Raw genomic sequence first — 25,441 nt, 5'->3', positions numbered from 1 at the left:
CTCACCATCATCCCCTATAGCCTGTTAGTATAGCTGCTTGTAGTCTTTTTTCTGAACAATATATTTTCAAAGAAAAAACAGCCAAAACAAAACAAGCCAAACCCAAACAGAGCAAAAACATGGCTTTCATCCCAGCATGCATGGCTAGAAGAGGTATCTCCAGACCCTCGCAACCTCATGTGGTTTGAAGGCAAAGCTACCTCTGCCTTTCCCACAAGTATGCCCCTGAGTAGTTTTCTCAGGTTCTCAGGACAGGCTCTTAACTGGCAGAGGAAGACTCTAAGAGGCAGCCCATAGCAGCTCCTGTGAGCCCACCTTCCACCTCCGGCTGCCTGCCAGGCCCTTGAGGGCACTCTATTAGCATAGAGTGGCAACCTCAAAGCCTTTATTCAGGAACCTGGCTCAGGTTACCAGCCACTGGGTATTGAGAGAACTTTAAAACCACGAAGTGGAGAATTTGGGAAATCAAGTTAAAGGTGTGTGCGCGTGCACACTCGAATGTGTGTGCTGAAAGCCACCTGGCCTGCCCTCCTGAGGCTTAACTCTTGACAGGCTGGTGCAGAGGCCAAAAGACGTGGCCTGCCAAGCCGCTGCTGCCTTAGTGGAGCCCCTGAAACTCTGAACAGCCCTTCATAGCACCCATGGGACAAGTGCATGTGCTTTTTCCTTTTTCTCCTTTTCCCCCTGAGGTTAAAGATATTTTTTACCATAAAAGAAAAATGTACAGGGTGCATAAAACAAAGAAGAGGAAACACTGGAATAGTACAGAAGATGCTAAAGATGAAAAAATACAGGTGTCACCTTTGTAGATGTGAATACCTCGTTTCTACTATCCTACTGTTAATGACCTCTTAATTTCCCTCTAGAAATTTTCTGTGCATAGGCGAGCATGCGTAGCCTAACATACATATGCACAGACAGGCCTTTAGGAAACCTGTCAGTGGGATCATGCTGGACATGTGTTCCCTGCAGCTTGCTTTTTTCTGTTAATATATGTCTCGGACATTTTTTTGTAACAGCACATGTAGAGAGCTGCCTCTTGTATGGTGGCTGCATGATGTGTCATCGAATGGGTGCACTTTGGCTTATCTGCCCAGTCTTCTATTGATGGACATTCAGAGTCTTTCCATTTTGGATAATGCAGTCAGTGCTGTTAGGAGAATCCTTATTCATGTAACCCTTAAGATAGATCCTAATGGTGGGGCTGCTGGAGTGAAAAATATGGGAATGTATAATAGATGGTGCACGTCACCCTCCAGAAAGTCCACGTCAGTGTGCGCCCTTATGAATGGCAGAGGGCAAATGTTCTTCACAGCCTTACCACTTATGGGCAGCGTCAAATCTGTGATAGGGAGAGCCTGGATTTTTCAAAATTTATTGAAAGCTGTTTTCTTCTTAGGGTACTGCGTTCAACAGATCCTGATCGCTTCCAGGTAATGTTCTGCTACTTTGAGGATAAAGCTATTCAGAAAGACAAATCTGGTAAGCTCATTATTATGGTGCTTTCATGATGAATTGAGCTTTAATAGGATAAAAAGGAGTACTACTTCTTTTCTGTCTACATGTAGAAAATGTTTTATGAAGTTACATACTACATTAGAAAGATAAGTATAAAACATACAGCCTTAAATGTACACCTTAATGGTTCTGCCACTAGGGCCCCGAAAAGAAGGATGGTCATTCTAGCCCACTGTCTATGCTCAAGTGTGCTCCAGCACTCATCTAGAGGGACCAGGGCTTCTCGGATGGTCACTGATGGACCTGCAGCATCTTGCTGTTGCCAGAGAGCAGTCATGGTTTTTTAACGTCAGAAGCAGGGAACACAGTAGCTCGTGCCTGTAGTCCCAAGTTACTCGGGAGGCTGAGTGGGAGGATTGTTTGAGCCCAGGAGTTCAAGGTTAAGAGTGAGCTATGATCATGCCACCCCATTCCAGATGCAACTTGTCATCAGACCCTGAGTGCACAGAGGGCCTCAGCTGTTAACAGCCCTAGCCCAGAAAACCAACTCCTAGGAAGACAGAGAAATGGTGGAAACTAGGAAGGCATAAAAATGTTACAATTACCAAAACCCCATGAAGACAAAGCTAAGATAAGAATAAAAAAGAGAGATGGAAACTGGGAAGAGTACAAGGAGACCGTCTGGATTGATGGAAGTGTCCTCTAGATTGTTTGGGTAGTGGTCGCATGAGTGTATACAGTTGTTAAGTCATGGAATTGAACACATAAGAGCTGTGGATTTTATTATATGCAAATTATACCTAAAATTTTTAAAATTACAAAAGGCTAATATTAAGTAGTTTTATAAAAATGTATTTAGCCAATAAAAAGATAGTAAAATAGAGACAACAAAGGAAAAAGTTAAATGCTGCATAGAAGCACTTTTTGGCCAGTTTTAGTGTAAAGGCATTAAGAAGTCTGATTTATAAGGTGTTTAAAATCAAAAATTTAAAAGATACTGAAATGTTAGACCTGAGTTTTAATTAAATGCTTAGAATAATTTGATTATTGGCCGGGCGCGGTGGCTCAAGCCTGTAATCCCAGCATTTTGGGAGGCCGAGACAGGCGGATCACGAGGTCAGGAGTTTGAGACCATCCTGGCTAACACGGTGAAACCTCGTCTCTACTGAAAAATACAAAAAGCTAGCTGGGCGAGGTGGCTGGCGCCTGTAGTCCCAGCTACTCGGGAGGCTGAGGCAGGAGAATGGCGTAAACCCGGGAGGCGGAGCTTGCAGTGAGCTGAGATCCGGCCACTGCACTCCAGCCCGGGCGACAGAGCAAGACTCCGTCTCAAAAAAATAATAATAATAATAATTTGATTATTTTTGTAATTATGGTGAAATTATGTTTAAGTGTGCAAGAGAATTGGGGAGAATCCACAAATTTTGATTAACTGTATGAATAAATTCTTTGAGGCATGCTTATTGATAAATTCTTGAGATTGACAAATTTAGTATTAATGAAAGTGCAACTAGCAGTGTGTAGTCCTTTCCACACTGGAAGCTGTTGTTAGGTTGGTGAATCTATCAACTTGTTCTTCCCTATGGAGAAATTATTTCTGATAACTACTTGTACCATTTTTTCTTTTGTTGAAAAATCAGGCTGGGCACAGTGGCTCATGGCTATAATCCCAGCCCTTTGGGAGGCCGAGGTGGGTGGATCACCTGAGGTCAGGAGTTCGAGACCAGCCTGGCCAACATGATGAGACCCCGTCTCTACTAAAAATAAAAAAATTGGCAGGGCGCGGTGGCTCACACCTGTAATCCCAGCACTTCGGGAGGCCGAGGCGGGCAGATCACAAGGTCAGGAGATCCAGAACGTCCTGGCTAACATGGTGAAACCCCCTCTCTACTAAAAATACAAAAAATTAGCTGGGCGTAGTGGCGGGCACCTGTAGTCCCAGCTACTTAGGAGGCTGAGGTAGGAGAATGGCGTGAACCTGGGAAGCAGAGCTTGTAGTGAGCCAAGAACGTACCACTGCACTCCAGCCTGGGCGACAAAGCGAGACTCTGTCTCAGAAGAAAAAAAAAAAGAAAGCAGCCTCTCACTACTCTTGAGCATCTGTCCAGGTCACACTGACAACTTTTCAGATTGCTGAGGTCCCGCTTACCCTCATAAAAAATAGCTATGAAAGGCCTCTTTATGTCTCAGGCTCCATGCTGGGCATGAGGTGCAAAGCTGATAGCACCTGCCTTGTCTCTCTGCCTGGAGGCAGAGGGCAGACCTGGCATGTAGTCATGCAAATTAAAAATATTGGATAGAGAAACAGCATGATGGAATGTGAATTGGCATTTTATTACAGTTCTTCATCTGCAGTGTGATGATCACTGTGTTCTGTTGCTTTTTATTTTCGTTTCTTTCTTTTTCTTTTTTTTTTTTGAGACAGTGTCTTGCTCTGTCTCCCAGCCTAGAGTGCAGTGGCACAATCTCAGCTCACTGCAACCTCCACCTCCCAGGCTCAAGTGATTCTCGTGCCTCAGCCTCCCAAGTAGCTGGAATTACAGGTGTGCACCACCACACCCAGCTAATTTTTGTGTTTTTACTAGAGACGGGGTTTCACCTTGTTGGCCAGGCTGGTCTCGAACTGCTGGCCTCTGATCCACCCACCTCAGCCTCCCAAAGTGCTGGGATTACAGGCGTGAGCCACTGTCCCCGGCCCATTCTGTTGCCTTTTACAGCCTACTTGGCACCTCTGTAACAGTGAGCATATCCAGTGCTCAGATCTTGGTTTCTAATTAGTATTCTCCAATAAAAGGAACCAGGGCTCCATGGATAAATGGTTGATTCTAGGGAGCCTGTACAGAATGAGCCTGGGGCACCCTGTTGCACCAGAAAGTAAGGATACACCAAGAAAGAGGAAAAGAGAAGACATGGGGCCTGTCCAAATGACACAGGAGCCAGCCTGAAAGAACTCCCAGTGGCCAAAGCTGGAATGATTTGAACAGAATAAATAGTATTGGATTATAACCCAACAAATAAAAATCCACAGTTCTGTAATGATTAGACTATCGAATAAATTAAAAATGGGGAAAAAGGCTGAACTTTCCTTACAGAATTCCAATTACTATTAATAAAAATAGAAGGGGCTGGGCACGGTGGCTCATGCCTGTAATCCTAGCATTTTGGGAAGCCAAGGCAGGAGGAGCACTTGAGCCCAAGAGTTCAAGACCAGCCTAGGCAACAAAGCGATACCCTGTCCCTAAAAAATAAATTTTGTTTTGTTTTGTTTTGAGACGGAGTCTCCCTCTGTCACCCAGGCTGGAGTGCAGTGGCACAATCTCGGCTCACTGCAACCTCTGCCTCTCAGGGTCAGGCGCTTTTCCTGCCTCAGCCTCCCAAGTAGGGATTACAGTGGCGCGCTACCATGCCTGGCTAATTTTTGTATTTTTAGTAGAGATGGGGTTTCACCATGTTGACCAGGCTGGTCTCCAACTCCTGACCTCATGATTCACCCGTCTTGGCCTCTCAGAGTGCTGGGATTACGGGCGTAAGCCACCATGCCTGGCCAACATTTTTTAAAAAGTAGAAAAAATGAGGAAAATAGAAAATTCTTGTGACAACCATAGTAACTACTGCAGGCAGAATTCACTCATGGATGCCAAAATGAATGGGCAAAATCTTAAAGAGAAACATGATCTCTGCATAACTTCAAAGTATCTTCCTCAAAATATCAGTTGCTATGGTGGCTGTAATTCTCATCCACAAATTTCTTTCAGGAGGTAACACTTAATTCCTTGGCTCTGAGTGTGGGCTGTCCTTAGTGACTTGCTTCTAAAGAATGGAGAAAGGGGACCGGGCATGGTGGCTCACACCTGTAATCCTAGCACCTTGGGAGGCTGAGGTGGAAGGATTGCTTGACCCAGGAGTTCGAGACCAGCCTGGGCTACAGTGAGACCCCCAGTCTCTACAAAAATTTAAAAATTAGCTGGGCATGGTGTTGTAGATCTATAATCCCAGCTACCAAGGAGGCTGAGGTGGGAGGATCCCTTGAGCCTGGGAGTTCAAGGTTGTAGCTGAGCTATGATCTTACCATTGCACTCCAGCCTGAGCAACAAAGTGAGACTGTGTCTCAAAAAAAATAGAAAAAGAGAAAAATGGTAACTCAAACCAAGTGGTCAAGGTTAGCTTCACCAGTAATAAGAGATACTGTTACCACATACCCCTTACGTGATGCAGAAAGAGCACATCCGGGCTAGGTGCGGTGGCTCACGCCTGTAATCTCAGCACTTGGAGAGGCCAAGGCGGGCGGATCACGAGGTCAGAAGATCAAGACCATCTTGGCCAACATGGTGAAACTCTGTCTCTACTAAAAATACAAAAAATTAGCCAGGCATGGTGACAGGCGCCTGTAGTCCCAGCTACTCGGGAGACTGAGGCAGGAGAATGGTGTGAACCCAGGAGGTGGAGCTTGCAGTGAGCCAAAATCGTGCCACCACACTCCAGCCTGGGCAACACAGTGAGACTCGATCTCAAAAAAAAAAGAGCACATCCACTCTATGGAGTTCTCCCCCAAATCCTGTAATCCTAGTCTAATGGTGGGCAAGCATCAGACAAACCTAAATTAGGGGACTTTCAACAAAATAACTGTTCTTCAAAAGTGTCAGAGTCACAAAAGACATTGACAGACTGAGGAGTCACCACATATTGGAGGGGAGTAGGAGACACAGAGATTAAATGCCATCTGGTGTCCTGGGTTGGATGCTGAAACAGAAGAGGGGCATGTGTGGGAGGCTTGGAAAATCCAGACGAAGTCTGAAGTTTAGGTAATAGGATTATATCAATATCTGACTCAGTTTTGACACATCAGCCTGGTTACTACAAATGTTAAAATCCAGGGAAGCTGGGTGAAGGGTATATGGGAGCTCTGTGCTGTCTTCGCCACTCTTTAAGTCTGAAATCATTTCAAAAGAAAATGATTGAAAGTTGCTAGTATTCTCTCTCTGTTGCTGCACCTTATCCGTGGAAACCTTCTTGTTTCAGGGATGATGCAGTGTGTGATTGCAGTTGCAGACAAAGTATTCGATGCCTTCCTGAACATGATGGCAGATAAAGTAAGCCTCTCCTGCAGGAATGCGTCTGTCTGCTGGAGGCACCTGGGGCACTGCTGTACCTGTTTCTTTTGCATCTCTAGGCCAAGACCAAGGAGAACGAGGAGGAGCTGGAGCGGCACGCTCAGTTCCTGTTGGTGAACTTTAACCACATTCACAAGAGGATAAGGAGGGTGGCAGACAAGTATCTGTCTGGTCTGGTGGATAAGTAAGCTCATTTTCCTGCTAATGTTTTGTGTGTATGTTTATATACTTCTGTGATTTCAAATGCCGGGAAAAATCATCCTTGTATTGTTAGCCTAGGAAAAAATGGAGTCAGAATGAAAACTCTTAAGGCGATGCAGCCTCCCTCCAATGTCAGTGAGTTTGCTGCAGTGTCTGAATTTTGGTCCAGAAACTTCTGTTCATTCTGAGCTATTAATGTTACTTACAGCACGTTTGCTGGGTGCCACATCACTGTGTCTCTCAATCCCACCCACCCTGGTAAGACCTGGTGCACCATCTTCTAGCCTAGGGCCCAGCCTGAGGTCCCCTGGTAGAATCAGTATCTTTGGGCTTCTCAGGAACAAAAGCCCACACAGACCCTTCTCTGCTATACACTCTTTGTGCTGGGAGCCAAAACAGACCCTCTTGGGACATGTCCCCACACTGATGAGAACTCTCAGAGGTGGGCTGGGCCAGCTTCTCCAAGGTGAGAAGGCCAGAGGCAGCAAAACACCCACACGGAGGCTGCCTGCGGCTCCCCAGAGGTGTCCAGCGGTTCTGGAGCCTGTTGCAGATGCTGTGTGCCTGGTCCAGGCAGCGGCACCATCAAGGGTAGTCAGGAACCAGCCAGGGGTCACGAGAATGAGTCCAGCACACACGTGGTGTGTGTCTGAGCTGCGCCTCCTGAGCAGTGGGCCACTGGTGGGTCACAGCTGTGCAGAGACACCTCTCCTTCAGCCCTGGGGCCATCAGAGCCCATGGCCTGTCTTACCCCAGGGTGTCAGATAGATACTGCTGTTTTCTCCATTATGTGAGAAATAATGGAGAACCCTGGTCAGAAACTAAGAGGATTGCTTTGGGAAGTGAGGGGTGTCCTGGCCAGTGCATAACCAAGGCAGTTGGTGTCAGGTTTATAGCAGGTCACTTGGGACATGTCTGGCCTTAAGAAGTGGGTCTGGCAGCGGCCTGGGGAACCTTTCTGACCAGGCACTGCTCACCTTGCTGCAGTGAGCCTGAGGAGGCAAGGCATCCTGCTGCAAAGGCCTCCCGACCTCCCACTTCAGCTGGCCTGCAGCAGGTATGGGCTCTGACTGGCAGCTGAGGGAGTTCCTAGAAGCAGACCTTCCTTGGAGGTTTGGCTCTTGGTCCTGAGAGCGGGCTCTTGGTGCAGGTTTCCCCACTTGCTCTGGAGCGGGACTGTGCTGAAGACCATGCTGGACATCCTGCAGACCCTGTCACTATCCCTGAGCGCTGTGAGTGTCCCCAGGAAACCTAGGGCCCAAACACTACCAGCACTACCACCACCCCGCCGGCCCTGTCCGCCCTGTGTGTGGCTTGCTTCTCTGACAATAAGCCTGAACCTAATTAATGCTACAGGTGTCGAGTTGGGGGTGAGGGGGCCCAAATCCACCTGGTGTTTTGCAGTAAGTTGCATCAAGTATGGAGGCCTGTCACAGACAGACAGTTGATGGGAAGGGGTGGCCCATGTGCTTGCTAGTGGCAACTTGGGGAAGGCAGTTTGCAAGACGGAGTCTCGCTGTACTTGCAGGATATTCACAAGGACCAGCCTTACTATGACATCCCTGACGCCCCCTACCGGATCACGGTTCCTGACACATACGAAGCCCGTGAGGTAGGCCTGACACGATCCCCTGCATTAAGGGGCATCTTTACCACAGTTCCCTGAATATGTCCACGAGGTGGTCATCCTGCCTGAGCTCACCCAGTCCCCAGCAATTTGAGGTGTGGGTGGTACTGGCCCCATCCCCCAGTGAGGAGACCAAGCCATTGCCAGGCCCCATCGTGTGCAAGGGGAGCTGGCTGCCCCCAGGTTGCTCTGTCTTCCAAGTCCAGCTCTCCCACCTCAACCACGTTGACTCAGCTGTGTTCTCGGTTTAGCTGCCAAAGAGGTCTTCAGCTACCAGCCAGTTTATAGCCTCAAGTCTGCATCGCACAAGCATGATTTTCAGGTGGACTTCACTTCTCTGAGGTGCACTGACATTTTATTATTGTGGTAATAGGGGAATATGCCTTTGACTTGTGCTATCCCATGGGGAAACTGGCAGAATAAATCACTCCAAAAGAGGAGGATGTACTGGGTCTCTCCTCTCCCCAACTTGGTCTCAGAGCCCTTACTGTGGCAAGACTGAAACTCAGCTCACAGCTCCTTCAGCCTGGGCTGAGTCATATCCTACCTCTGGACCTCCCTTCCAGACCAGCTGTCAATGGCGAGTTTCCCACAGAGTGGTGTGGCACCGAAGAGAATTTTGCCACCCAGAGCCTGCCTTTCCGTCCAGTCCCAGACCCAGGACACAAGTTGCACAGTGGCTCTGTGACATGTTACTCATGTAGATTCTGCCACAAACCTTGTGCCGTAATTACACACCACAGTGTGTGTGGGCTTCCTGGCCCCAGGCGCCCTGAGGTTCAAACTTAGTGACTGTGCTAGTCTCTTGGGTTGCTGTAGCAAAAGACAATGGACTGGGCAGCTTTAAAGGACAGACATTTATTGTCTTACAGTTCTGAGGGCCGAAGTGTAAAATCAACGTGTCAGCAGAACTGGTTTCTGCAGAGACCTCTCCTTAGCTTGTGAATGGCAGGCTTCTCCCTATGTCCTTACGTGTTCTTCCCTCTGTGCACACCCTTCTCGCTGCTCCAGTATTTCTGTGGGTCCAGATTTCCCCTCCACACATGTAAGGAAGGATACTGTCCAGATTGGATCAGGACCTACCCTATTGGCCTTTTAATTGAATCACCTCTTTAAAGCCCTGTCTCCAAATGAGTTCTGCTCTGAGGTACTGGTACCAGTTAAGGCGCAGCATAGGGATTTGGAGAGACACAGTTCAGCCCATGACAGTCACTACAGCAGCTCAGATGAAACGACTTTGGGTTGTTGAGAAGCAACTTCACCCTCTTCCAGAGCATTGTGAAGGACTTCGCTGCACGCTGTGGGATGATCCTGCAGGAGGCCATGAAGTGGGCACCTACCGTCACCAAGTCCCACCTGCAGGTACTTTCTTGAAACCATCAAACTGCAATCTCCATAAGCTCCTTCAAGCTCCCCAAAAAGCTTTTCAGAGACATGGATAACTCAAAATCCAAATAACACTAGTGTGAACGGAGACCGAAAACATCAGTCTAGGGCCTGAGAATAATAGATGCCTCAGAGGCTGCTCTGTGTTAGGAGCGCCTGTGGGGTGAGTGCTGGCCAGGGCACAAGGAGGGCATCTGACGGCTCATACCAGGTGAGGTGGCAGGACTGTGGCAGGACTTGGGAGCTGCTCACAAGAGAGCACGGGCTTGTGTGGTGGATGTGGGAGGCTGCCAGATGGCAGCATCTCTAAGGGCCAAGTGCATTGCCGGCACCTATGCCTAAAGGCACGGGGGCCTGACCAAGGCTGGTGGAGCAGAGGCAGAGTTTGGTACTTGTGTCCCAGTAAAGCTCCACATAAGCTGCATATGGAGGTGCATGGGAGTCTTTCAGACAAAAACACTGGCTTGGAAACTCAGATGACCACGAGGTAAACCATGTAATGCCACAGGGTGTGAGAGGAAATAATTGCCTTAAAAGGGATCAAAGATGAGAAAAATACCTCTAGAAGGAATCTGTGTTAGCAGAGAGTGGTTGTGCTGAGAGGTGCTGCTCATGAGGTTGACCTTGGCAGCACTTTAAAGATGAAACGAGTTCAAAAGTGTTTCTGGTTGTGAAATCCAGGAAGGATAGAGCAGCCAGCTCCAAGAGCCCTGGGAGCTGTGTGGAAGCGCAGTGGCAAGAAATGATTTCCCTTTGTTCATTTACAGCAAAAGGGCCTCAGGTCGCAAGGCTGTCTGTCATCTGAAAAGGGGAGGCCCCCTCTGACGCCTAGAAAGTTTAAGTGTACAAAAAAAGCAGCTGATAGAGGTTTTTTACTGTCTCAGGCAGGTCTGGCCTAAGAAGGGAATGGAAAATGAAAAGGCTTGAAGCGGTCTTGATTTTTCCACCAGGTGTGCCCTTGGTGTGCCCCTGGCCTGCCCTTTCATGTCCCTTGCAGTGCGCTTACTCCCCACCCTCCATGCCCAGCCTCAGCCTTCCCCAAATCTGCTCTTTCCTCCACCCACCAAAGTAGTCTACTTTTAATAGGATAGCTGATCAGTGTGCTTCCCTTTTAAACTTGATCATTAGTCACTCTTCATCACCATGGTGTCCAAGGATGGGTTTCTGGGGCTCCAGGAGTCCCCCAAAACCATTGAGACAATTCTGCATGTACATGCTCCTGTACATTCTTCTTAAGGGAATTAGTTGGTTCACACCTATAAACACCTTTGCGTGGTCCTGGAGGCCTTTCCCGCCTGGCCTGCATCTGGCTCAGGCTTGCCCCCACCCTCAAGACCCTTGTCCTTGGTACTCCTGCAGTGCTGAGCCCCCTGTGGTCCCTAGAGCAGGCAGCCTCCCTCACACCTCTGGGCTCTGCCAGGTATCCCATTGCCCAGCACCCTTCTCCCACTGGGTGGCCAGGTGGACACAGGTGTTGTTCTTCGTTCCTGCTGTCCAGCTCACCCAGGCCAGGCTGCCAGGATACTGCAGTAGGAGAACCGAGGCTCCACACCACACTACCTGTCTGTTGACTACAAGGCCAAGGCTTTGTGGCTTATTTGCCTTATTTACCACAGCAGATGCTCAGCAAGGATGTGCTGAAAGAATAAATGGCCCTCCCCCATTGATGGTGCAACACCGCAGTGACTGCATGACTGCCACTTGGGGAATTGGCCTTGTCCTCCATCAGATGAGCAATAGCTGATCAGAGAGGGGCTTTGACTTACTGACAGTCCCACATTTAGTTAGGGAGGGGCAGACCCAGGACAGAAACCCAGTGTTTGGTCCATTAGCCCACACCTTAATTTATAAAGTTTTGTTTTCCCCTTTAAATGAAATAGCAAGGCCAGGCACAGTGGCTCATACTGGTAATCCTGACGTTTTGGGATGCTTAGACGGGAGGATCGCTTGAGCCCAGGAATTCAAGACCACCCTGAGCAATATAGTGAGACATCGTCTCCACAAAAAATTACAAAATTAGCCAAGCTTGTTGGTGTGTCCCAGCTACTTGGGAAGCTGAGGTGGGAGGATAGCTTGAGCCTAAGAGGTCGAGGCTACCATGAGCCATGATCATGCCACCACACTCCAGCCTGGGTGACAGAGCGAGAAGACCCTGCCTCTAAAAAATAACTGAAACCTCGTGTGTTTTTCCTATTTCAGGAATATCTGAACAAACATCAGAACTGGGTGTCGGGACTGTCCCAGCACACGGGACTGGCCATGGCCACTGAGAGCATCCTTCACTTTGCTGGCTACAACAAGCAGAACACAACTCTTGGGGTATGTGCAAGCCTTCTGGAGAGCGGTGACCCTTAGACCATAGGAGCCACAGTGCAGGGGAAGGCCTAGAGCTCAGCTGTCACTTTTCATGACATGCACCGAGTACATGCAGGGTGCTGTGGATGTCTGTTGACAATGGTAGTCGTGCAAGCCTCACCCTAGCCCAAAGAAGAGGTGGCCATTGAAATGAGTGTTTCCTTATTGTGCTTTTTTTTTTTAATTTATGGGTTTATGGGGATCAGTGCTTGATATGTCAATGATCAGTTTTTGATTTGAATGTCCCCATCCGAGAGGATGGAAACAGAGCTCTGCTGGACACCGGCAGTGCGATGCCACAGTTGCGCTTATCTGGAGCATGTACTGGACTCCTGAACAGTTCTGTTTTCTGCAGGTGCTGAACTGCACATGAATACCTTCAGCTTCTTGTTCTGCTAGAGATTAGAGGACAAAGGGTTCACGCAGCAATACTTTCTGAGTTAAATTAGAACTTAGAGTTAAATAGGATTAGAGCAGGCAGTTCCACCTGGCCATGTGACTGGGGCTGGTCACAGAGATTCTGTTGGTTAATCTGAATCTAGAGCCTGGCCTTGTATTCTTCCCAGCTGTCTCCGAATGGAGTGTGGGATGGGATATGTGGAGGTGCAGAGGCTGAGCACCCAGGAGGAAGGGTGACAGGCGTCCCCTAGGATACCAGCAGGAGAGAGGGGCCTGAGTACCCTCTGGCCTTTCTGGGGCCTGAGGCTGTGCCAGAGAAGGCTGGTGTCTTCTCGCCTCATTTTGCTGTCAGGACACTTCCCTCGAGGTCACTGCACTATCTCTAAAGACACCAGCCTAGCAAACATGGTTGAGCTGGGTCCAGCCTGCACCTGCAGGGTCACCCGCCCCAGGCCTCCTACTCTGATGGGGCACCAGTTATCAGTGCGCTGACCTGGGTGTCTCTGCCACTGGGTGACCACAGAGGCCAGAGGTGGAACTCATTGACTGTAAGTGTTTATGACAGTCATAAGCCTTTTCCTTTTTGGGAGTAGTAGGGGCAAAACTTTATTACATAAAATAGAATATGTGTTCCCATTTGTAAGCCTCTTCTAGACTCTAACCAGCTGATTTGTGAAAAATCTGTTTTGCCTAAAGGATTTTGTTCTTTTTCCCCAGAAAATTCGATATGTTAGGTTTTCTCTAACTTATTTTTTTAAATTTTTAAACATTAATTCTGGGGCCGGGCACGGTGGCTCATGCCTGTAATCCCAAGGCAGGCAGATCACGAGGTCAGGAGATCGAGACCAGCCTGGCCAACACGGTGAAACCTCATCTTTACTAAAAATATAAAAAATTAGCTGGGCGTGGTGGCGGGCACCTGTAGTCCCAGCTGGGCAGGAGAATGGTGTGCATTTATTTTATTTTATTTTTATTTTTTTCCAAGACAGAGTCTCGCTCTGTCGCCCAGGCTGGAGTGCAGGTGGCACCATCTCAGCTCACTGCAACCTCCACCTCCCTGATTCAAGCAATTCTCCTGCCTCAGCCTCCCGAGTAGCTGGGACTACAGGTGTGCACCACCATGTCCAGCTAATTTTTGTGTTTTTAGTAGAGATGGGGTCTCACCATGTTGGCCAGGCTGGTCTTGAACTTCTGACCTCGAGTGATCGGCCTGCCTCAGCCTCCCAAAGTGCTGGGATTACAGGCGTCAACCACTGTGCCTGGGCCCCTACTGGCTATTTTGAAATGTACAAACGATGACTGTTAACTGGAATCACCCTACTGCTCTGTCAGGTTTTCCCTTCCTGTTGCTAAACAGGAAAGGGTTGTGCTCGAAATCCTAGGGTACCCTGCCCCTGGAAAGCACAGGGAGAGGGCAGCTTCCACCACCCCTGACTGACATCGCCCCTCACACAGCATTCGGGGGGGAAGAGTGATCTCTGGAGGGCAGTTTCAGAAGTATGATTTCAGGCCGTTAGGACCAAAGAACTGAGTCAGCACTCCTCTGCAGGGCAGGGCACTCCTGCAGCAGCTCTTGGCAATCACCTGCTGTTCTCTTGCCTGGTTCATTGGGCAGTGAGGAGTGATGGTGGAAGGGAGGGAGCTGGCCTGCAATGCTCACCAGGTGCTGTTTGCCATGCCAGGATGTTGTGTGTGTCATTACGTCGAACCTCTATCAACATTGTGAGAGGGCCACTCTTACGCCCACTTTACAGATGAGCACATTGAGGCTCAGAGTCATTGACTTCCCAGGGTCTCACAGCTGATCAGTATCAGAGCCAAGTTCTAACTCAGTCCGGCTTGGTGCCAAAGACCACATTGTTTCCAGAAAATGTAAAGCAGTTTTACATGATCTATTTTTTTTTTTTAAATAAACCAGTTTAATAATTTCATGAGAAAAATCACGTATTTTTGTCCTTGTTTGCATTTTGATGTTCCCCAACATCTATATTTTCTTCTCCTGGTCCTCTTTCTCCACACCATATCCCCTCAAAAAAAATCCCTCTAAACTCAAAACATTTGAGAAGCTCACTTTCCCCATTAGTACTAATGCTAAAGGGAAATGCAAAAGGAGGTCCTTTTCAATGCACGCTGTACTCTGCAGTGACCGTGGATGAACAGGAACTGAAAGGTGTGGGTTAGGAAGCTGGGTCACTGAGGCCCTGGGGCTAGGAGGCTGAGGCTGAAGCAGAGAGTGGCTGGAGGGGTGGAGGGGGTGGGTGGTAGTTTTCAAATATTTTTCTCCCATTCTGTGGGTTGCCTTTGTATTCAAGGTGTACCCTGTTCTGTCTCTTCCCATTAGACTGAGGAGCAGCCAGCAGATGTTTAAGAGCCTGCTGGCCTTTGCTCTCCCCTTCAGCCCTTTATAGTCTGTAAGTGACATTTGTAAGCTGCCCACACAACTCTCAAGGAGACGGCTGTGAATGCTTTCATGGCGTTTCCATTGCAGGTGACAATTACTCTCACAGTCTAGTGATTCTTTCTCTTGCAAAGGCCTACCAGTAGCAGAAACTGCCTTTCAGAGACATTTCTTCTGTAAAATTTTTTTTAAATTTCTTATGGAACATATCAAACTGTTAGGTATTCTAAAATATTTTGCTTTATTAACTTGCCAGCAGTGAAGATTTTTATTAATAGTAACCCCCAGATCCGAATGTGACTTCTTAATTGGGTTTAGGCTTAGCCATGGTAAACATGAGAAAAGGATAATGTTACCATAGTCTAAAATAATTGTTATTTGTCTGTAGGCAACTCAGCTAACCGAGCGCCCGGCCTGTGTGAAGAAAGACTACTCCAACTTCATGGCGTCCCTGAATTTGCGTAACCGCTACGCAGGCGAGGTACTTCTCTTCTCTTGTCCTTCCATCCTAGGTCCTTTAAAGTGTCCTCTTGTTTTGATGCTGTTGACTGCTTTCTAGTGGAAAATGAACAGAGGGTCTGGGTGATGTGGAATTCACACATTTTAGGAGGATTAAAGGGTACATTTTACATTTTAGGAGGATCCTTTGCAGGGTCCAGCCCCACAGGGTCAGTGGGTTTTTCTCCCCATGTGTGGAGACAAGAAATTGTAGCAATAAAGACACAAGACAAACAAATAAAAGAAAAGGCAGCTGGGCCCAGGGGACCACTACCACCAACACACAGAGACCGGTAGTGGCCCGAATGCCAGGCTGTGCTGTTATTTATTGGATACAAGACAAAGGGGCACGGTAAGGAGTGTGTGCCATCTCCAGTGATAGGTAAGGTCACGTGGGTCACATGTCCATTGGACAGGAGGCCCTTCCCTGCCTGACAACCAAGGCAGAGAGAGAGAGGGAGAAAGAGAGAGACAGCTTATGCCATTATTTCTGCATATCTGAGACTTTTAGTACTTTCGCTAATTTTGCTACTGCTGTCTAGAAGGCAGAGCCAGGTGTACGGGATGGAACATGAAGGCAGACTAGGAGCATGACCGCTGAAGCACAGCATCACAGGGAAACGGTTAGACCTCCAGATGACTGTGGTTGGGCCTGACTGATGTCAGGCCTTCCACAAGAGGTGGAGGAGTAGAGTCTTCTCTAAACTCCCCCGGGGAAGGGGGGACTCCCTTTCTGGGTCTGCTAAGTAGCGGGTGTTTTTCTAGGCACTGACGCTACCGCTAGACCACGGTCTGCTTGGCAACAGGCGTTGGCGTTACCCCAGACCAAGGAGCCCTCTAGTGGCCCTGTCGGGCATAGCAGAAGGCTCACACTCTTCTCTTCTGGTCACTTCTCACTGTGTCCCTTCAGCTCCTATCACTGTATGGCCTGGTTTCTCCTAGGTTACAATTGTAGAGTGAGGATTATTATAATATTGGAATAAAGAGTAATTGCTACAAAGTAATGATTAATGATATTCATATATAATCATATCTATGATCTATATTTAGTATAACTATTCTTATTTTACATATTTTATTATACTGGAACAGCTCGTGCCCTCGGTCTCTTGCCTCGGCACCTGGGTGGCTTGCCACCTACAATCCTTGGCACATTCCAGAGTGATTATGACAGTTACTTATTTTTTCCACAAAAGGGTAACTCTGTGTACACTCTGGCTACACTGAATGAAGCTTTTTAATTTTTCTGGCTTTTTTTTAAAGCAGTAACAAACATTTACATGCCATAGGCTCTTGGGTACTTGGTAAGATGTATGTGTTATTATTCCAGTTTTATAAATAAACGGAGGTTCCCAAGATTAAGTAACTTGCCAGAGTCACACAAGTGGAGTGTGGTCTGGAACCACATCTTCCAACTCCACATCATGGGCTTTCACCCACCATGCCACAGTTTATTCCAGCGTGACCAGTGGCATCACATCTCTGGTCCTCCATTTCCTGCTCCATAAACTCAGAAGCTAGTCTACACCATTTCTTTTTCGTTTGTTTGTTTGTTTTTGTTTTTGTTTTTGTTTTTGTTTTTGAGATGGAGTCTCACACTGTCGCCCAGGCTGGAGTGCAGTGGTGTGATCTCAGCTCACTGCAAGCTCCGCCTCCCAGGTTCATGTCATTCTCCTGCCTCAGCCTCCCAAGTAGCTGGGACTATAGGCACCCACCACCATGCCTGGCTAAATTTTTGTATATTTAGTGGAGATGAGGTTTCAATGTGTTAGCCAGGCTAGTCTCAATCTCCTGACCTCGTGGTCTGCCCGCCTCAGCCTCCCAAACTGCTGGGATTGCAGGCATGAGCCACAGCACCTGGCCTAGTCTATACCATTTCTAAGCTCCCTGGCGACTCTGAAAGTCCATCAGTGGCCTGGTCTGAGTGGGGGTTCACTCCCTCTGAGCACTTTGTCACTTGTATGTTCTTTTCTCTGGAAAAAAAAGTTATATTTGACTTTAAAAATAGGTAGATTAGCCAAGCACAGTGCCTCACGCCAGTAATCCTAGCACTTTGGGAAGCCGAGACAGGAGGATCACCTATGCCCAGGAGTTCGAGGATGCAGTGAACTATGATCGTACCACTGTACTCCAGCCTGGGCAACAGAGCAAGACTCTGTCTCAAAGAAAAAATTATTAATAATAGTAAGAAGGGCTGGGCATGGCTGTTCACGCCTGTAATCCCAGCACTTTGGGAGGCCAAGGCGGGCGGATTACTTGAGGTCAGGAGTTCGAGACCAGCCTGGCCAACATGGTGAAACCGTGTCTCTACTAAAATACAAAAATTAGCCAGGCATGATGGTGCATGCCTATAATCCAGCTGCTTGGGAGGCTGAGGTGAGAGGATCACTTGAACCCAGGAGGCGGAGGTTGCAGTGAGTCGAGACCATGCCACTGCACTCTAGCCTGGGCATCAGAGCGAGGCTCCCTCTCTCAAAAAATAATAATATTAACAAGGAGGCTGATCTTGTTGTTTGAGTCATTAATGAGTCTGAGGAAATGTATTTATCCAGTTCACATTCATGCAGTCCCACCGTGGGTCAGACCCCGGGCTCACTGCTGGGTACAAAGATGAGGGACGAGGTTCCCACCCCCGGGGAACATCTGCAGTGGTGGCACTGCCAACTTGCATTTCTAGAGGAGCTATTCTTTCAGAAGAAAGCTGTGATCAGTAGTAGCATCATTGGAATGAGCCTGTCTGTCTGCATGCATGAGCTCCACTTTGGGGCAGTGAGGCACCCACCATTGCCACCACAAGTGTGATCTGGTGGCTTCCAGGACCTCACCCACGTTGCCTGGCTTATATGCTTAGTTGCTGATGAGAATGTTTTTGCAGGTGTATGGAATGATTCGGTTCTCAGGCACCACAGGCCAGATGTCTGACCTGAACAAAATGATGGTCCAGGATCTACATTCAGCGTTAGACCGCAGTCATCCTCAGCACTACACGCAGGCCATGTTCAAGCTGACCGCAATGCTCATTAGCAGCAAAGGTAACTCATGGAAGCACCATGGAATTCTGGGCTCATTTCTTTTTTTTTTTTTTTTTTGAGATGGAGTCTCACTCTGTTGCCCAGGCTGGAGTGCAGTGGCCGGATCTCAGCTCACTGCAAGCTCCGCCTCCCGGGTTTACGCCATTCTCCTGCCTCAGCCTCCCGAGTAGCTGGGACTACAGGCGCCCGCCACCTCCCTCAACTAGTTTTTTTGTATTTTTTTTTTAGTAGAGACGGGGTTTCACCGTGTTAGCCAGGATGGTCTCGATCTCCTGACCTCGTGATCCGCCCATCTCGGCCTCCCAAAGTGCTGGGATTACAGGCTTGAGCCACCACGCCTGGCCTCTGGGCTCATTTCTAAATGAATGCTGGCCTTCATGACCCATAGTCAGCTGGAGTCCTGGCAGGAGAAAGAGCAGGAGCTCCCTCAGTAGAGGAGTTATCTCTCATGAGTGGAAAGTCAATAAAAGGCCATCGTTGGCCCCAGCTGGTCAACTCTTGTTGGCCTATGGAAGCTGTTTTGGGGTTCAGCCATTGTTGGAGGCCTCTGACTGAGGTGTGTTCGGTTCCAGATTGTGACCCGCAGCTCCTTCATCATCTGTGCTGGGGTCCCCTCCGGATGTTCAACGAGCATGGCATGGAGACAGCCCTGGCCTGCTGGGAATGGCTGCTGGCCGGCAAGGATGGAGTAGAAGTGCCGGTAGGACCCTGACCTTGGGGTGGCACTGAGGATGGGATGGGATAAGAGATGGGAAGAGCCTTCCCTGGTGCCGCCACCACCAAGCATGGAGACACTGGGCAAGCCCCTCATCTTCTCAAGCCTCAGTCTCCTTATAGATTCTATTATTATATGTGACAGTCACGGAAAATAGAACTTATGTTAACAGCATCCCATTGGTGCCTAGAAGCCGTTATCTCCCAAAACCTCGGTAGGGGGAGCCATTTCCCTACTGAAATTGGAAGAGCCAGCTTCTTGAACACCTGTTAACTTTGAATCTGATTGGGAGCAGTTGTGTTTGTCCACAGGAACGTTTTTCTTGACCTAATCGGGATCAGCCCCTTTTCCCTGCATCTGTACTTCTGGAGTTGCTACTGCAGGGGGCCCACAAGGAAGTTTATACTTACCTTTCAGCTGATTAGATAAATGCTTAAGAACAATTTTATTTTTCAAAGATCCTATTAACTGTCAGGGTAACAGGGAATTTACATGTTTTCTTTCTGTGTTTCTTGGGATCAGTTGAAATGAGTGGTCAGAAAGGGGGATTTTGATTTTCTTGTTTCCTCAGGAAAGTTGGACTATTTCCAAAAACGGAATTAAAATTTTTCCAGGCTGGTGGCGGTGGCAGTAATGATAATACCTCACATTTGCCTGATATTTTATAACCTCGTGGGGTTTGTGTCCATCACATCATTCAGCGTTCTTAGGAAACATTTTGGTCCAGTGGGCACCTGGGGGAGGTTATCTAGTCAGGGGACACCTGTGAAGTCAGGGGGGTGCTGGGTTCTCAGCCTGATCAGCCTGCTCCCATCAAATATGTGCAGAAGGGCCTGTGGAAGTCACACTTCAGCCTGTAGGGCTCTGACTCCTGGGCAGGGCTCCTCACCTACGTGGTGGGCATCATAACAAGAACACCTGCATCCTAGTGAGCTGTCGGTAAATGACAGCTGGAGCAGCCACAGCAGTTATAGTTCTTGCCGGGGAGAGGATTCTGCAGAGACAGCTGTATACCATTGCCACTGTAGACACCCACTGCCATTATGACACCCAATTTCTCCCTCCAATTCCCTGCGTCCTGTTTTCATATTTTACTGCCATATGCATTAGACCTTACAATGTTGTTTTTGTTCAAAAAAAGTCAAAAGTCTTTCAAAGAAATTAAGAAGAGGTTTCGTTACAACTTTATAAATTTATCCAAATGTTTTTCATCACTCACACTTTTCCAGTCTTCCTGTGATCTCCTCTGCACAAGTAATTTTCTTTAACATTTCCAGTAATGCAGGTCTGCTGGAAATAAATTCTCTCATCTTAGTTCACCTTCATTTTTGATGCATGTGTATTATTTTTTCTAGGCCCAGGATTCTAGGTTGATAGTTTTTTATTTTATTGTTTTTAGCATTTCAGATATACCTTTCTATTGTCTTGCATTGTTTCTGGAGAGAAGTCAACAGTCTTTTTGTTTCTCAGTACAGCCAGCCCTCCTTATCCGTGGGTTCCACATCTTGGAACCAGTTCCCCTGAGGATACCAAGGGATGACTGTATATGTTATAGTTTTTCTTTTGGCTACTTGTTGGATGTTTCTCTTTATCTTTCATTTTTAGTAGTTTGACTATGTGTGATTTTCATTGTATTTATCCTGTTGGAATTCATTGAGCTTCTTAATTTTAGGGATTTAGGATTTTCATCAAACTTGGAAGTCTTTAGGTCAATATTTATTTGTCATTTCTTTTTCTTTTCCTTTTTTCTTTTTTTTTTTTTGAGATGGAGTCTCGCTCTTTCGCCCAGGCTGGAGTACAGTGGCGCTATCTCGGCTCACCTTGCTGCAAGCTCCACCTCCCGGATTCACGCCATTCTCCTGCCTCAGCCTCTCGAGTAGCTGGGACTACAGGTGCCCGCCACCACGCCTGGCTAATTTTTTATGTTTTTAGTAGAGACGGGGTTTCACCGTGTTAGCCAGGATGGTCTCGATCTCCTGACCTTGTGATCCACCCACCTCGGCCTCCCAGAGTGCTGGGATTACAGGCGTGAGCCACTGCGCCCGGCCTTTTTTTTTTTGTTTTTTTTAAACTTCCTATTTACTTCCTAGGCTCCTAAGGTCAATATTTTTTTAATTTTTTTTTTTACCTCATTCTCTCTCTCTTCTCCTTTTGGGATTCCAGGTACACATATATTAGTGACTTGGTATTGTCCCATAGGTCATTGATGTTCTCTGTAGTCTTTTTCAGTTTTTCAGGATTTTTCTCTTTCATTTGGTTTGTTTGTTTTTTTTTTTACCTATATACCAGTTCACTATTCTTTTCTTCTGCTTTATTCATTCTGCTATAAAGCCATCTTGTGTATTTTTATTTCAGATACAATTCTCAGATCTAGAAAACAACAAAAAATAAATAAATATTAATTTAATTTAAAAATAAGAAAAGGAAACATTCCAGATCTAGGATTTCTAGTTAATTCTTTTTTTTTTTTTTTTTTTTTTTGAGATGGGGTCTCACTCTGTCTCCCAGGCTGGAGTACAGTGGCGCAATCTCAGCTCACTGCAACCTCCGCCTCCTGGGTTCAAACGATTCTTCCACCTCAGCCTTCTTAGTAGCTGGGGTTACAGGCACCCGCCATCATGCCTGGCTAATTTTTGTGTTTTTGTAGAGACAGGGTTTCACCATGTTGGCCAGGCTGGTCTTGGACTTGTGATCTCAGGTGATCCACCTGCCCCAGCCTCCCAAAGTGCTGGGATTACAGGCATGAGCCACAACGCCCAGTCATTTAATTATTTTTTATAGTTTGCATTTTCTGCTGAGATTCTCTTACCTTCACCCATTCTTTCCATTATTTCTTATAAATCTTTGAGCATATTTATTGTAATTATTTTTGTATCCTTATCTGGTCTGTTCTTGTATTTGAATCATCTATGGGTCCGTTTCTTTTGATCTTTTTTCTTCACTGTTTGAAAGTTTTTGTTTCTATACTGGATGTTGTACATTTAAATAAAGCTGACAGTTGAGGAAGACTGCTGTATATTTTCCCATAGAGAAGGAGGTCTTTATTTTTTTTTTATTTTTTTATTTTTTCTTTCTTTCTTTCTTTTTTTTTTTGAAGACATAGTCTCACTATGTTGCCTAGGCTGACCTCAAATTCCTGAGCTCAAGTGATCCTCCTGCCTCAGCCTCCCGACCCAGTAGCTGGGACTAGAGGTGTGTTCCAACAGGCCTAGCTGAAGTGTCTTTCTTATGTCTGGTGGCTCCTCCTCCCACTCAGTAGCTGGTCTTGACAGGAAGTGTGGATTCTTCCTGCTTTTTACCCCACTTCCTTTTTTTTTTTTTTTCAATTTAAGCAAAATTGGGAAAGGTGTCTTAAAGGGATTTTTATACAAACCAAATTACTGTTTCGTTTGGGGTCTTTTGGAGTCCAGCTTTCACTTCCTGCCCCTGCCATCTCCAGTGGCTCAGCTGGCCTCAGGTCCCTTCGCCTGTGTCAGGTTTCTCCACCCACTCACACTCACACCTGGCACTGGCCATTCAGGTCCTCAGTCCCTGTCTCTGCCACCACAAGGACCTGACCTGTCCAGTCCCCATAGTGCCCAGGGTGGGGGCTTTTTAAATTTTTTTTCTACTATAAAAGCAATGTCCACTCATCATGGAAAAGGTGAAAGGTTTGAGTGTAATGAGGGAAATTAGAATCGCCCAACTTCAGAGGCAATCACTGAATCATTGATGTCTTTTCTTACATTCCCAAAGAGATAAAGAGATGTCACACTTGCTGTTTGCATCTCAGTGTGGGGACAGTGGGGAGCCTGACCTCCTTACAGGGGTCTGGGATCTTAATTTCACTGAGAGGGGAAAGGTTCGTGATTCTTGTATGGTACTTAAAATTCGTGACCCAAAATAAATGGATGTGGGCTGCACTAGGTAGTAACTGATAACGTGTTCTGGTCCTGCCATGTGCCGAGCTTGAGCAGGACATTATATGTATATCACTCTCTTGTCCATCTAGCCCAGGCCTTGGGGTCTGTGCTTACGGTACAGTTTCCCCCACACCCTGTGACTGTCCTCCTCTGGGCTCAGGAGGGGCCTGATCCTGGGAAGTCTTAGCCACACTCACTCTTGTGTGGGCCCAGGGCACCCACCTGCCTGCACACACCTGCCTACACACTATCTCTTGGTGGGACTCTCCACTTCCCAGGAGAGGACATGTGTGCCCTCCTCTCAGGGTCTTCTGGAAGCCTTGGTTTCACCACAAATTGTGACTGTCAGGACACAGTGCTGCTGTGGTCAGGATTCCTTTACACATGCTGCTTCAGCCTGAGATCTTGCCGGGCCTTAAGAGTAGAGGCTGCTTGGCCCGGCGCGATGGCTCACGCCTGTAATCCCAGCACTTTGGGAGGCCGAGGCAAGTCGATCACCTGAGGTCGGGAGTTCGAGATCAGCCTGACCAAAATGGAGAAACCCATGTCTACTAAAAACTATAAAATTAGGCTGGGTGCAGTGGCTCACGCCTGTAATCTCAGAACTTTGGGAGGCCAAGGCAGGCAGATCACGAGGTCAGGAGATCCAGACCATCTTGGCTAACATGGTGAAACCCCGTCTCTACTAAAAATACAAAAAATTAGCTGGGGAGGTGGTGGGCGCCTGTAGTCCCAGCTACTTGGGAGGCTGAGGCAGGAGAATGGTGTGAACCCGGGAGGTGGAGCTTGCAATGAGCTGAGATTGCACCACTGCACTCCAGCCTGGTCGACAGAGCGAGACTCTGTCTCAGAGAGTAGGGGCTGCAGCTGTTCCCATTTCACAGGGCAGTGGGGGTGCTCCTGATCACGTGTCAGCCCTCACATTGTGCCTGGGGCTCTGGAGCCCGGATCCGTTCCTCTCCTCTCCACTTCCTTAGTCTAGGTGCCCTTGAACCTCTGGCCTCCCTGTCTGGTCCTCAGATAGCAGTGGGTTGAATGAGCCTCCAGGGACCCCTGCGGCAGGGCAGATGGAGTACAGATATCACTAGCAGGTCCCAGGTGGCAGGAGGACAGATCAGCTCAGGGAAAGCTGCTCACAGCCTCCTTCAGAGCACTGGGACTTGAAAGCAACTGTTGTGGGAGCCTAACAGTCCTTCCCAGGGACTTAAGGCCTTTGTAATTTTTGTAGCCCTGTCATCCTCCAGAATAAAGGGACCTTCTTGAGCTCAGGCCTTCTCAGCACTGGCATGCCCCAAGGCTCCTCCTCCCTGCCTGGGCAGTCTGGCCAGCTCCACTACTTACCCAGCCCAGTCTCCCCTAGTCCAGGGGCATCCCTTCAGTGGCTTGGCCCACAGCCCACGTGGTGAACTGATTAGCAGCCCCAACTAATGGGTCCAACCTCAGCTCCAGACACCCCTGCACTGGTCGCCCATCTGCCATCACTGTAGATGCCAGAGTGGTTCTTCTCTTCACTGTAGATGCCAGCGAGGTCCCTCCCTTTGCTGTAGATGCCAGCATGGCCCTTCCCTTCACTGTAGATGCCAGCGAGGTCCCTCCCTTCACTGTAGATGCCAGCATGGCCCCTTCCTTCGCTGTAGATGCCAGCATGGTCCTTCCTTCGCTGTAGATGCCAGCATGGTCCTTCCCTTCACTGTAGATGCCAGCGAGATCCTTCCCTCTGCTCAGACATCTTTGACTTCCTCTTGTGCACATCCCACAGATGACTCTCAGCACATCCCATCAGTTTCACCTTTTGAGATTTATCCAGGATCTGACAAGTCCCAGCATCCCAGCTGCTTCCCCCTGGCCTGGCCTCCTGCTCCCCACCCCCAGGCATCTTCCCCTTCTCCACATGCAGCTGGCGCAAGCCAGGGGGGAATCAGAGCCCCCCTACAGACTCAAAGGCAGGCTTGTTTCTGTGACCTGCAAGCCCCCTTCCCACCCAACTTCCATCCCCTCTCCTCCCCTCGCTTGCTGTGCTGTGGCCATGCTGGGGTCCTGCCTGCACTTCCCACGGATGATTCTCCACACATCCCATCAGCTTCACTTTTGAAGCTGCCCTCCTGTGCTGCTCCCACCATAGGCCGTGTCATACATGCCCTCTTCTCAGACAGCCGTGCCTTGTGCCTCACTCCTGCATCTCCTCCAGGGCTCATCTCAGATGTCCCCTCCTTGCCAGGGCTCTCCCTGGCCACCGGGTCTGTCACACGCTGACTCGCACTGCTGTTTCTTAGTGATTCTCAGTGTGTGTAGCTTATTTCTTATTGTCTGTGGTCCCCACCATAGACTGTGTGGTCATGTTTGTCTTCATTTGCGGCAC

At 48.1% G+C, this 25,441-nt stretch overlaps 1 protein-coding gene across 5 annotated transcripts in view; it reads left to right on the top strand.

The window, feature by feature from the left end:
• PI4KA (phosphatidylinositol 4-kinase alpha) overlaps positions 1-25,441 on the top strand; it is a 150,377-nt gene that overhangs the window by 94,732 nt on the left and 30,204 nt on the right. For all 5 annotated transcript variants that reach the window (XR_004442559.1, XR_004442560.1, XR_004442558.1 and 2 more), the window contains exons 23-32: positions 1,400-1,482; positions 6,478-6,548; positions 6,629-6,753; positions 7,921-8,002; positions 8,299-8,382; positions 9,670-9,759; positions 11,983-12,102; positions 15,324-15,416; positions 18,309-18,465; positions 19,038-19,165. Coding sequence is in view for 1 of the 5 variants with exons in the window: in XM_033234040.1 (XP_033089931.1) it covers positions 1,400-1,482; positions 6,478-6,548; positions 6,629-6,753; positions 7,921-8,002; positions 8,299-8,382; positions 9,670-9,759; positions 11,983-12,102; positions 15,324-15,416; positions 18,309-18,465; positions 19,038-19,165 (1,033 nt within the window). In the remaining 4 variants the exon portion in view is untranslated. The remainder of the gene's footprint in view (positions 1-1,399; positions 1,483-6,477; positions 6,549-6,628; positions 6,754-7,920; positions 8,003-8,298; positions 8,383-9,669; positions 9,760-11,982; positions 12,103-15,323; positions 15,417-18,308; positions 18,466-19,037; positions 19,166-25,441) is intronic.

Source organism: Trachypithecus francoisi, unplaced genomic scaffold (assembly GCF_009764315.1).
Source record: "Trachypithecus francoisi isolate TF-2019V2 unplaced genomic scaffold, Tfra_2.0 Lachesis_group14, whole genome shotgun sequence".
NCBI classification, from domain to species: domain Eukaryota; kingdom Metazoa; phylum Chordata; class Mammalia; order Primates; family Cercopithecidae; genus Trachypithecus; species Trachypithecus francoisi.
The sequence above is the reverse complement of the archived record's forward strand: the minus strand, read 5'-3'. Positions and strand labels throughout refer to the sequence as shown.